The sequence below is a fragment of the Lithobates pipiens genome, unplaced genomic scaffold (genome assembly GCF_037356315.1).
Source record: "Lithobates pipiens isolate NorthernLeopardFrog02 unplaced genomic scaffold, aLitPip1_a1.2 Scaffold_13, whole genome shotgun sequence".
Taxonomy (NCBI): domain Eukaryota; kingdom Metazoa; phylum Chordata; class Amphibia; order Anura; family Ranidae; genus Lithobates; species Lithobates pipiens.
In genome coordinates, this window is record NW_027507718.1 from 118,220,432 (window position 1) to 118,233,568 (window position 13,137).

At 40.2% G+C, this 13,137-nt stretch overlaps 1 protein-coding gene across 1 annotated transcript in view; it reads left to right on the plus strand.

Moving 5' to 3' along the window:
* Positions 1-10,756, plus strand: part of SUGP1 (SURP and G-patch domain containing 1) — a 79,390-nt gene extending 68,634 nt beyond the window's left edge. The window contains exons 11-14 of the mRNA XM_077475448.1: positions 2,492-2,598; positions 5,089-5,234; positions 7,835-7,964; positions 10,264-10,756. Coding sequence (XP_077331574.1) covers positions 2,492-2,598; positions 5,089-5,234; positions 7,835-7,964; positions 10,264-10,290 — 410 coding nt within the window. The 3' untranslated portion in view covers positions 10,291-10,756. The remainder of the gene's footprint in view (positions 1-2,491; positions 2,599-5,088; positions 5,235-7,834; positions 7,965-10,263) is intronic.
* Positions 10,757-13,137: the final 2,381 nt, after the last annotated feature.

Sequence of the window (13,137 nt, forward strand, 5' to 3'; positions counted from 1 at the left end):
CGTGGTCTTGAAGTGCAGCTGTTTCTTCCTTTTTGTGGGGGAGGTTGCTATAAATAGATTAGCAGCCAGCTTGCCTATGAGTAGAGGGGGTGTGTGCCTTTCCTCCAATTAGCTGTCTTGGCTGTATGCCAATAATCCACTCCTGGTGGTGACCAGGAAAAGAAAAACTTTAACACAGAGAGCACTTTCTAAAGCATATATACAGATGAAGACAGCCAATATACATGTAAAACTTATGTAGGGAGATTTGTTTCATCTCTGTATCATCTGAGGCTCTTCACTTCACTGGGTATATGCGAGGGTTTACATCCACTTTAACCGCTTGCTGCCTGCCGGCTGTCATATAACAGCCAGGCGGCGTAGCTCCCTTTCTGGGACGGGCGTCATATGACGTCCGTCCATTTAAACAGGGAATGCGCGCGCATCCCTGTTCCTTTGGTGGCGGCGTGTCATGGAGTGGGAAGGGAGGGTGTGACAACAGCCATTGGGCATGGCTGTTTACCACATGAAACGGCCCTGATGAAGTCGCAGCCGATCACAGGTGGTACCGCCCCACTTTGCACGGCATGCGTACAATCGTCGGTGGCGGCTTGTTCCCAGGAACACTGCTCGTCACTGACACTGGTAAACAGCCATTGGCCCGGCGGCTGTTTACCACGTTATCCACTGTGATCCTTTCACAGCCGATCACTAAATGTCAACAAATAGCAGTAAAGAAATGTTACCGGGTCATCCTCCTCACACACCAATCGTGTGTGAGACGGAGATTGCGGTAACATCTCGTTACCGTTTACAGTACACACCAAACACACTGATTCCCCCCCAAATAAAGAGGACCTGTCACCACCCGTCAAAGTACCTGTCAGCCCATATGCGTACATGTCACAGTCCATCAGAGTACCCGAGTACCTGTCCCCAGGCCATCAGAGTACTTGAGTACCTATTTGCAGCCCATGCCTCATAGAATATATGTTGGGATGTTTGCTTTCCAAAATGGGGTAATTTTGTGGGTAATTCCACTGGGCTGGTGCTCAGGGACCTTCAAAATGTGATATGTAGGAATTAAATGAGATGTGTAATTTATGCTCCTAGAACCCCTGAAGGTACTACTTCAATATTGGGCCTCTGTATGTGGCCAGGCTGTGTAAAAGTCTCACACGTTTGGTATTGCCATACTCTGGAAGAGTAGCAGAATATATTTTGGGGTGACATTTTTGCTATATACATGCTATGTGTTAGAAATATCGTATAAATTGACAACTCTGTGTTTAAAAAAAAAAAAAAAAAACTGCCTTTTAATTTTTTTTTTTTTTTCCACATTTTCTAAAAACTTCTGGAAAAATATGAACCCTTCAAAAGACTTCTTATGCCTCATAGATTATACGTTGGGGTGTTTGCTTTCCAAAATGGGGTCATTTTGTGGGCAAATCCATTGTCCTGGTGCTCCAGGGCCTTCAAAAGTGTAATAGGTGGTTGAGAAATGAGATGTCATTTATGCTCTTGGAATGCCTGAAGGTGCTACTTCAATGTTGGTCCTTTGTATGTGGCCAGGCTGTGTAAAAGTCTCACATGTGGTATCGCCATACTTGGGAAGAGTAGCAGAATGTATTTTGGGGTGTAATTTGTTGTATGGATATGCTGTGTGTGAGAAATAACCTGATAATATGACAATTTTGTAAAAAAAAAAAAAATCTTAATTTTGCTAAGAATTGTGGGAAAAAAATACAACTTAGAAAAACCCACCATGCTACTTACGTAATACCTTAGCATGTCTACTTTCTAAAAAGGGGTCATTTTGAGGGGGGGGGTGTATTTGTATTTTCCTGACTTGTTAATGTCTCAAGAAATTAGATTAACCTGATGTACTGAAGGCCTGATCAGATGTGATCAATTTTCAGTGACTGGCACCATAGTTTGTAGACTCTATAACTTTCACAAAGACCAAATAATATAGACTCATCTGGGTTATTTTTACCAAATATATGTAGAACAATAAATTTTGGCCAAAATGTATGAAGAAAAATTATTAGCAAAAATTTTATGACAGAAACAAAGAAAAATGCATTTTTTTCCACAAAATTTAAGTTGTTTTTTTTTTTTTTTTAATTTATAGCACAAAAAAAACCCCACTAGTGATTAAATACATTCAAAAGAACGCTCTATTTGTGTGAACAAGGCACAAATTTCATATGGGTACAGTGTTGTATGACTGAGTAATTGTTGTGCAAACTGTGAAAGCTGAAAATTGGTCTGGGCAGGAAGGGGGTGCAAGTGCACTGTACTGAGGTGGTTAAGATACATGTACATGTATGGATAATGTAGCACTTCTGACCTGCCACTTCTTAAATTTTTTTTTTTTTTTTATGACTGTTATTGGAACAGCTCTTTACAATAAAGCAATTCATCATCATCAGACTAATACAGATTTGTACTTTTTGTATTCCCCATAATGTATGTTTACATGGTTTTTCTTTCCACTCTCTCATTCCAGAATGGGCAGAACAACTGACTGAAATGGGACGAGGGAAACATTTCATTGGAGATTTCTTGCCACCAGATGAGCTGGACAAATTCATGGAAACCTTCAAAGCACTAAAAGTAATGTGTTCATCTCTAGAAAATGTCATTTTATCCTGAATATAACGTGCTGGAAGGCCTAGTACACATGAGATAACCAGACGAAAAATACCACTTTCAAAGTGATAGGATGATAATCTGATCGTTACACAGCTTTTGAGAGCCAATCATGACCGTTCATGGGAAATTATCCAAAGGGACAAACTCCAATTTTTTTTTTTCTTGTACAATAGCAGATTGAGCGATTTTTGTTTTAATCAGCACAGTATTTGTCTGAAAAACATCAGAAGACCAAGACCATGCATGCTTGGAAACCTTACCATACAATACAACACATTACATCACTTCCAAAGTTGTATTGTGTTGTACGAGAATTTTTGTAAGTTTAGTAACCTCTTCGTTTTTGATAGGAGACTAGCATGCAAAAAAAAAAAAGACAATCACTCGTGTACCAGGCTTTAGACTAGAGCTTTTATCAGTTATGCTTGTGTGTGGATGAGTTGTATGGTTTAGTTGTGTGTGTTTTTTGTATTTTTAATTTGCAGCTTATGGTTACAAAACAAAATGGACTGCTTGGTAAAAACAATACTCAAGCCTGGTACACACTGTGTCAGCCCCGGTCGAAGCCGCTGTACTAACGATCTGACGTTGGTACAGCAATCTTCCCCCAATGAGCTGTTGTTGTGTTCTGACAGGCGGGCACCCCCCCCCCCCCCCACCAGCACACTCTGATCAGCGATCTGCCATTGACTGAGAGCACTGACTGGGAGCTGGTCGGATGCTAGTTTTCCAGCATGCTTGTCTGCCAAACGACTGGCTTCTATCCGACCGGCTGCCATACACACAGGCCGAATGTTGGCCAGTTTTTATTGAACTGGCCGATGTCGCCCAATATTCGGCCCTTGGGGCTTAACTATACAAATGAACTGAATTAACATAACCAAGGCAACTGTGTGTGGGGTGTAACAACCAATACAAAACTTACTAGTGTGTCTGTGTGCTGATCCTTAAAGAGGAGGGCTGGTTTAAAAAAAAAAAAAGAAACACTGTAGCTGCTGACTTTTAATAAGCACACTTACCTGTCCAGGGCGCCCGCGATGTCGGCCGCCCAAGGCTGACCCGTCCCTCGGGTCCCGGCGCTGCCATTTTGGCTAAGGGAAACAGGCAGTGGAGCCTTGCGGCTTCACTGCCCGTTTCCTACTGCGCATGCGCGAGTCGCGCAGCGCTTTGTAAATGGGGCGCGCTGTGTTCTGGGACACACGGTTCCCAGAACACAGCGCGACTCATTACCCAGAAGACTCCGCACGGAGGAGAGAAGACAGAAGATCTCAGCGGAGGAGGAAGAGGCAGATTAGGACGATGTGCCTAGCAACAGGCATTTCTGGTAAGTTAGTGGCCCTCCACTTTAAATCCACTTTAAATCCTACTGATAGTCATTGAGATCTATGTGAGAGGCAGACAGTACAATTACAATATAGTTTAATAAAGTAGGAATCGGAGGGCCCTGCACATTAGAACTAAGAGGGAAGAGGTCAAGAGATACAAAAGATAACTGTGGGAACAGGTTGATGGAGAAAATGCTGAGGGGTAGAGTGATGAACGTGGCTGTCATCAGAATAGAAATGGTATTGAAAGCCATGGGAGGCAATCAACTGACCCAGAGAGGAGGTGTAGATTGAGAATAGGAGAGGTCAAACAGAACCCTTTTGAACTCCGACAGGCGCAAGAGAAGGGGAGGATGCTTTTGCGAAGAAGAGGAATGGCAACTAAGTTCTGTTGATTGTGGCTGCTGCCATAGGGCATGGGGTGGTGGGATGAGGGGGTTTGGTACAGTTAAATAGTGTGATTTTATATAAGGGGTTTATACCACAGCGTCCTTGAGGTTTTATCATTTAAGAAAACACTGTGCTTACTGAAGTCCCTCACTGTTTTTTTATTTTTTTATTGGTTTAATGGTAACTGTACATGTTGTTTTTTTTTTTATTTTTTTTTTTTTTTTTTACTAGTAGAGTATATAGAGCTTTTACTCTTGCGCCTTCCTTTTGTAGATATCATATATGCAGGGCAGATACAGTATATATCAAATATGCAGGACAGCTCTATAAACTGTATGTAAATGTAAGATGTATGTGAGTTGCCAGGTCCTAATCTTGCTAAGCGCGTTTCCTGGTGCAAGACAGCTTCCTGCACCTAGTGAATAACCTTGATAAAAAGCAGCTCCAACTTAAGACGGGCAACAAGTATTTAGTTTAGGGTTGTGTTACCACAATCTCCAAAAACATTTATTCTTAAAAAAAATATTGAATCAACCTCATAAAGCTTCTTTTTGGTCTTCATTTCCTTATAAAATATGCAATTTTTGTCTATTTACTTTAATTAAAAAATGATTTAGGCTACATATCAGGAATGGTCCAGTGTATAAATCCATAAATGTATAAGCTGTACATGAATTTTAGGGACCTTTTAATCTCTATAGAGGTGCAATGTATCTCCTTTTTGTTTTTCCTGCAGGAGGGACGCGAGCCAGACTATTCAGAATATAAGGAATTCAAAATTACTGTAGAGAACATAGGTTACCAAATGCTTATGAAGATGGGATGGAAGGAAGGAGAAGGCTTGGGTACCGAAGGCCAAGGAATCAAGAATCCTGTGAACAAGTATTTTTTTTTTTCAATATTTTTTTTTTCATAGTGTAAAACAATACAGGAGTACAACAGGTTAACAATATGCAGTCAATAACTTTCAAGAATCCTACAAACAATAAGTAAGCAACTTAAAGAAGTAGTGATTTGTAGGTTCTAATGCACATTAAGGCTAACGGGAGCTTCACCTTCTCAGGCTTTTCCTTTTCTCCCCCACCACTCTGTTCAGCACAAAGAGCTTAAAGGAAATGCCCTGAACTGCACATATGGAGATGCGCATGGCTCACTCCAGGTTACTATGCTGAGCTAATCAGAACTGTCATACAAGGAAGTCTATAACCTTGTGTATGCTGCAACTCTGGGAACTTGGAGCTTACACAGGGCTTTCCTTTAGTTTTTGTAGCGACTGAATGGAGCAGTGATGGAGTAAACTGAAGGTATATGCTGCAAGAGAAGAGCCTGATGCTTTGCCCCGCATAGGCAAATCATTTTAAGATTTATTTTAAAAGGTATCTGTAAATAGAAAGAAGGGACAATGTCATTAAGGACCTGACCCAGACAAAAGATGCCTCCTGAGCAGGTCATAACAGTTCTCCGATATGTACATATGTAAATGACATTATCCAATATGCCAAAATTTGAGATACTTTGCAAGCATTTTATTAAAAATGCTTGTTATCTTTCCATTAATCATGATGACAATGGGCCTTCAGGGGGACCAATTTACAAAAACTGAAGGAAAAAATAATCATTCTCAATCGTTTTGCTCCCACAACCACCAGTCAGGGGTCATCTGCTACATTCTGTGAAAATGAAGCAAAGGACTACAGGCAACTGTATCTATTTTTTATTTCCTTAAAAGGGACCATACTGCCCTGTCTTCTCTTGGTCAATACCCCATATTACTAGGATGTAATAAAATAAATACCGTATTTATCGGCGTATAGCACGCACTCCAAGTTTAGGAGGGAATTTAAAAGAATAAAACTTTTAGGAGGGAAGTTCAAGGAAAAATGCGTTTAAATGCTCATCAATGTAGCCTTGTCAGTGTCAATTGCAGCCTTGACAGTCATTTGCAGCCTTCCATTGCAGCCTTGCCAGTCCATTGCAACCTCGTTAGTGTGTTTGCTGTTTAAAAATGGCGCCGCCGAGATACAGAGCGGATGTCCTGTGTATCTCGGTGGCGCTCCGTAGTTCTTGGCTGTTCTCGGCGGCCTTCGGGTATTTTCGGCCACAATCGTCCGTTCTCGTCTATTTTCGGCCGCTCTCGGCGGCTTTCTGCTTTCCGAAAGCCGACAAGAACGGCCGAAGATAGCCGAAAATACCCGGAAGCCGCAGAGAACGGCAGAAGGGGATAGAAACAGCGGGGGATCGGCGTATATCACGCACCCCCAATTTCCCCCTGATTTTAGGGGGAAAAAAGTGCGTGTTATACGCCAATAAATACGGTAAGCCTATTAGACAAAAGTTAGTAGAGGCTGCTTACCTTGTACCCTAGTGTCTCGCTCTTTCCCATAGGTGCTAGTGGCATCGCTTCCCTTCCGCTTTCACAGAGGATCTGAAATCTTGCACACTAAAAAAAAACACGTTGCTGTTTTTGTATTTTGATTTTGGATCCTCCACTTTCCCAGAGGGCTGACTGACATAATTGAGGCTTATAGGCACGGGCTGGAAGCTGGGGTTTCATTTATTTTAATACATGCCCACAATTTAGCATGAGGTGAGGTGTGGCTAGCAGATATGTACTTCTTGAGGACTTTCATGACTCGCAATTTTTCTTTTCATAACAAAAGTCTGAATAAGTTGTATTTTGTTATGCAGCCTTTCTATTGGAACAGAATACCAATGAATAGGTTACTTTTCAAACAGTCCCAACTGTATGAACACACAAAGTGAAAAATTGATCCGCTCCATATATACTTTTTTTATTTATGTCTTTTACATTCTCTCTCCCTTTTTTATTTATTTATTTATTTTTTTGAATAGAGCTTTAGAAGGGGAACTTTAGCATAGTTGGCAATCATTAGCAATGTATAAAGAATTATGAAGAAAAGTAAATCCCTGTTGCAATTTGTCAGTTTTTTTTTTTTGGTTTATAGAGCATATCCACCAGGGGGCATCACTGCCCAAATTAATGATACATACAATAGATTCCCAATACACGTTTTGACAACAGAGGAAAGGAAAAGCAGATATTTCTTTTGGTTAATAAACTTTTATTACGTTTATTAACTTATTATTATGTCACGGTGGGTCTTTTGCATAACTGTGTTTTAAAGTAGTTGTAAAATGTTGATATAAAAACAGTCCCAAGTCTATTTAATTGGTTCACTTGTAGTCACATGACCATTATGTTCCTCTTTCTGGTTTCCTTGAGGTGGCCTATGGTCAAAGATCTAAAGCAGTTCTTCCACCAAGTTCTTTTAGCCCTTCCACAGCTGTAGGCTATGGGGAAGAAGGGAGTTGCTGTCATTCTGTCAACCTGGGTTTGTATTTTAAAGACGTAATGGCTCGTGTACAGTACTACAACTTGATGAGGAGCCACTCTTATAACAGGTTTGGATATATCCTACACTGCTTAAGTATTGTTAAGCATGTGGCTTCCACTTTTTCAGGGGATCTACAGCAGTTGATGGGGCTGGTTTTGGCATAGATCGCCCAGCAGAATTATCAAAGAGTGATGATGAATATGAAGCTTTTAGGAAAAGGATGATGCTTGCCTACCGTTTCCGACCCAATCCACTGGTAAGTCATAGTACAGGGTGACTTTAAAAACTTTCTGTATTTAAAGGCTAAGATCACCTTTGGAACATGTTACATCTGTATTTTAGGATGTGACATGAAACATGTTCCAGCTTGTGCCCTGCTCACGCCTTTAACTGTGACAGCGGGTGAGGTATTCTTTGCCTGCAGCCACTGTCACATTTTGTAAAAAGATCTGTGAATAAATGAGCTACAAGTCATTTCTGCCACAGCAGCACATGGCTTGTAGTTCTCATTGAACTAAATGGGGCGCTGATGAGCGCCCTCCTAATTCATTGACACTTCCTCCAGTTTTAAAGAGAGCCCATACTGAGGTACAGGCAGAAAACTATAGGCAGTGTTTGCAGGAGCTTGACGTTGCACCCCTGATCCACTGATTGCGACTGCAGGTTTCTGTAAGAAAAATAATAAATGTACATTTTTTTTTTTTCTGAAAAAATATGTGCATTTATTAATTTTTTCCCAAAAGGTCAACTTGACCTTTAACCACTTGACCTCTGGAAGATTTACCCCCCCCCCCCCCCCCCCCTTGACCAGGTCATTTTTTGCGATATGGCACTGCATTACTTTAACTGATGATTGCGCGGTCCTGCAACACGGTATCCTAATAAAATTGATGTTTTTTTTGTTTTGTTTTTTGTTTGTTTTTTTTTTACCAAATAGCTTTCTTTTGGTGGCATTTGATCACCCTTTTTTATGTAGGCGCTATACACAAAAAAACAACAATTTTGAAAAAAAAAAAAAATAAAAAAATATATATATATATATATATATATATATATATATATATATATATATATATATATATATATATATATATATAATTTCGTTTTCTGCTATTCAACACATCCAATAAAAAAAAATTGAAAAAAAAAATCAAACTCCTTCATCAATTTAGGCCAATATGTATTCTGCTACATATTTTTGTTGGGGGGGGGGACAATAAGCGTGTATTGATTTGGGCAAAAGTTCTAGCATGTAAAAACTGATATAGATATCTATATCAAACACACATACGAGCAGTCCCCGAGTTACCAACAGGTTAGAGACTGCCGGTTTGTTCTCAAGTCGGAAATATTCAGAAGCCCATGCGCAGAACGGCAAAGGCTACTTGACAGAACAGATGTTCTGTCAAGTAGCCGTGCACGCGCAGACGATATTTTCCAAGGAGCCAGCTGTCGAAAAGTGGCCGTGCATGTGCAGAACGTCACACCGCCTACCATTCGTAACTCAGGGACTGTATTTTTTTTTACTAGTAATGGCAGCGATTAGCGACTTTTATAGCAGGACTGCGATATTGCTTTGGACACTGACACTTTGGGGACCAGTGACATTACAGTGCTCAGTGCTAAAAAAATATATACTGTCACTGTACTTCCATTTGTGAAAGGTATGGAATAGGTTTGGCCAAGCTAGTGTGTTTAAAAGCTTTATGCAGGGCCAGGGAAAGTAACACAGGGAACAGTTAAATTTTTTTGTCCCTTACTTTATCTCAATTAGAGTGTAATGGTGATCGGTATTTATAGCCCATCAAATCTGGTCTGCCACCTGGAAACAGCATCATGAGTCATGAGCTTATCCTTGTCACTCTTCTCTCTCCTCCTGTCAGCATGTTTGTTAGTACTGTACATAAGCACTGCAGCAAAACTAATTGGCACCTTTTGCTACCCCTCCCTCTCCCAGACTGAGCTGTGCTAGTTTGGGACTGCTGGAAGTTGATATTAAATTCACATACTTGCACTGCGTATGTTAAATACATTTACTAATGTATTAATGAAAATGGTTGTAAACACTTACATATACCTAGTGAAGTTACTGGCCTAAAATGATACACAGAAATGAAACGCATCCTCCTACACAAGTTGTACCTGTTTTATCTGCAGTATTTTCTCTACATCATTTGAAAGTCAATAATTTATAAAGCTTGCCTGACAACAGGAGGCATAGAGCTGAAGTTGCACTCTGCAGAGCTCAGTGAGGAGAGAGCTGATTGGAGGGAATGAACCCCCCCCCCCATACAGCACACAGAAACAGAGCTGAGGCTATCAATCAGCTGAAATTCCCTCCCCCGTCAGCTTTTTTTCTCTTGGTGTCAGGAAAACTTGTCAGAAGTGATTCATGCCGATAGCTGAAGAACAAAGTGAAATGCGTAAATGACACTTCATGCTCTGGATAGAGAAAAGTGCACACTATAAAGGGATATGCTTTGTTCATATTTCATGTCTGAGGTTAATAGAGTGCATAAATAGGCCTTGTTTACTTATGTTTGTCATATTTTCAGAATAACCCAAGACGTCCCTACTACTGATGGACCCATGAAACGTATGTTGAACTCATCCACCTCTGAAGTGTACTGTGTCCATCTTGTTTGCGGGCTGTTAGAACTTCTATGTCAAAATGTGTACAGGAATACTTGATCTATTCCAGCAGGAACTGAACCCTGGATGACTACACAGCCGTATCCCAGTTTACCCTCACACTGTTGATGCTTTCCTTGGAAAAACATGAATTTAATAAACATCTTTTTAACTCTGAATAATTGGCCTTTTCTGTCCTATGAATTAGCATGGAAAATCTTCCAGTTTAGGAAAATCTAGAGAGTGGAATGATATTTATCAGTGTTTTTACATAATTATGAAGGACAAAGCGTGCTTGGAAGAGTATTCTGTGATTGTGGCTGCTTGGCAAAATAATGACAGACCAATGATTCCCAGGCAAATGTGAAAAATATTTAGTTGTGTGTACATTAAAACAGTTTGAAATTTTGCCAGAAATCTGTCGTTATTATCTTATAATTTCCTACACTGCAGAAATTCAAGTATGAGGTTATTCATACAGTCAGAGGCTGTATTGTGTCGCACAGTGCTGTTGGTCTAGAATGGTTAAGGCACTAAGGACTAGAGGGGAGGGTAACTTGGACACCAAAATGATCCCTCCAGTGTGATGATGCTCATGTATAGATCAATGAGTAGGCCAGAAATCTGCAACAATAAATGGTTGTGCAATCATCTTTGCTATGCATATGTAAATAAGACTTGTGGCAGAGAATTGCAAATATATTTGCAGACAAAACGCTTCACATTTATGTATTCAACAGGGTATTTAAAAATAAACAGTCTGGTATTCTTTGTTCAGATTGTTGCTTCCACACTTTTACTCACTGCCTTCTCAGGCCATTCTGCTGGCATGCCAGCTACGCAAACCTAATTTATTTTTTATTTTTTTTGTGCCCAGAGAGGATTTTTTAGTTCAATGTTTTTATTCAGTTTTAACAAAATACAAAGGGTGAACATTGTTTGCCATGAAATAATATGCAATAAACAATTACATGAATCTAATATAGGTAACAGAGTAGTAAATATACATGAACATTGGCATAGGTTCCAAGTGTTACTTATAGGGCAAGAGGTATTATCCCACTCCTCCAGACACCCCAATGGGAACAAACTGTGTCATGGTGGGAGGACAACACCATCAGCCTCAAACCTCTATAATATAAATTACAGATGAGGTAGATTATCATGTTTCCTCTCATGTTCTATATTGGGTGAAACAGGGCTAGGCGTTATGAACAGATATTCACAGAGATCTTATAGATCTAACTATAAAGATAAATAGAAAAAAGGAACATAATCAGAAACGAGGAAAAAAGAAGGAATAATAACCCTCATGAGGGTTCAGCTACTCGGGACTTGGCTAGAAGACTAATTATAGGGTCTATGGTCTCAGCATTATCGCTTAGGGAAGGTATTTTTTGTGCACCTTACAGTGTCTTGTAGGATTTATACCAGTCTATTGATGGTTGCCAATGTTTTAAGTAATTCTGCATATTTTCCATCTATTGATGCCTGCATATTTTCCATCTATTGATGCCAGCATACTTTCACATGTGTAGTGGATAGAGAGTGCGGATGGCATCGTTCACCTCTGAAGGAGTTGGGGACCTCCATAGTCTTGAGTATCACTAATTTAGCAGCCAGAAATAAATGCGTAGTGAATTGTCTATGGGGTGGTGGTATATTTTCACTGCCCACGTTTAAGAGAGCCAGTGAAGGAGAGAACTGTATGGGTAGGCCTGTCACTTGGCAAAGGATTGTGAATATTTTGGACCAGAAAATAGCCAGTTTACTACAAGTCCATAATATGAGGAAGATGGTACCTGCTTGTGTACAATTCCTCCAGCACAAAGGGAGTATGGAGGAATCAAACTTGGGAAATAGTATACAGTGTTGGATACAATCTGTGTATGACTTTGTGAGAGAGCTCCCAAAGATTAGTACGTTTTAGTGGCAGGATATGTGTTGTAGAGCTTTGCTCCACTGTTCATCTGAAAAGGAAGCATTAAGGTCCCTCTCCCAAGCTAGCATGGAATTAGTTTTCTTAAGTATAGACTTGTTGTAGAGGAAATTGTAAAATAAAGAAATGCCTCCTCTGCTGCTTTCTTTTGTGAGGTATATTTAGAGCCGCCAAAATAATTTATATCTCAGTGTTATTGATTTTGATATATGATGCTATGCGGACATAGTTAAATTGCTAGGTAGGCAGTTCATATTCTGCTTGTAAAGAGGCAAATGGCTTTATATTGGTGACCGAATATAGGTCCGACATCCATTTGATTCCCCGTTCATGAGTGGGTTAACTAAGGAACCATCACCTAAGTTCATCTAAGTTGTGGCAATATTGCTGCTAGATGATAGTCAGCAAGAACCGCTAGTCCCACTCCACCTGCCCTTCTTGACTTACAAAATTTTTAGAGAAATTACTTCTGGCTTTTTTACCCTCCCAGAGAAATTTAGATATTAGTTGCAAAGTTTAAATTTTTCTTTGCGTGTAGGTACTGATCGGTATATGTAGAGCAGCTGAGGCAACGGTTGCATTTTGAAGGCTGCCAACCTTCCTGACCATTATAGTGTGTGCTTGCTTAATAATCGTAACCCCGCTCGTAGTTTATGTTCAAAGGTGAGATAATTGGCCTTTTAAAGAGTTGCGCTGGGGGGAAGGTGAGGTTTATCCCTAGGTAGGAGATTCCATAGTCATTCCACACATAAGGGAAGTTGCAGGTACAATTTGTCATGTGAAAACACCCCTGGATCCAGGATGTAAGATTTGGTATCACTGACTTTGTAGTAGAACGCCATACTGTATTTTTTAGGTA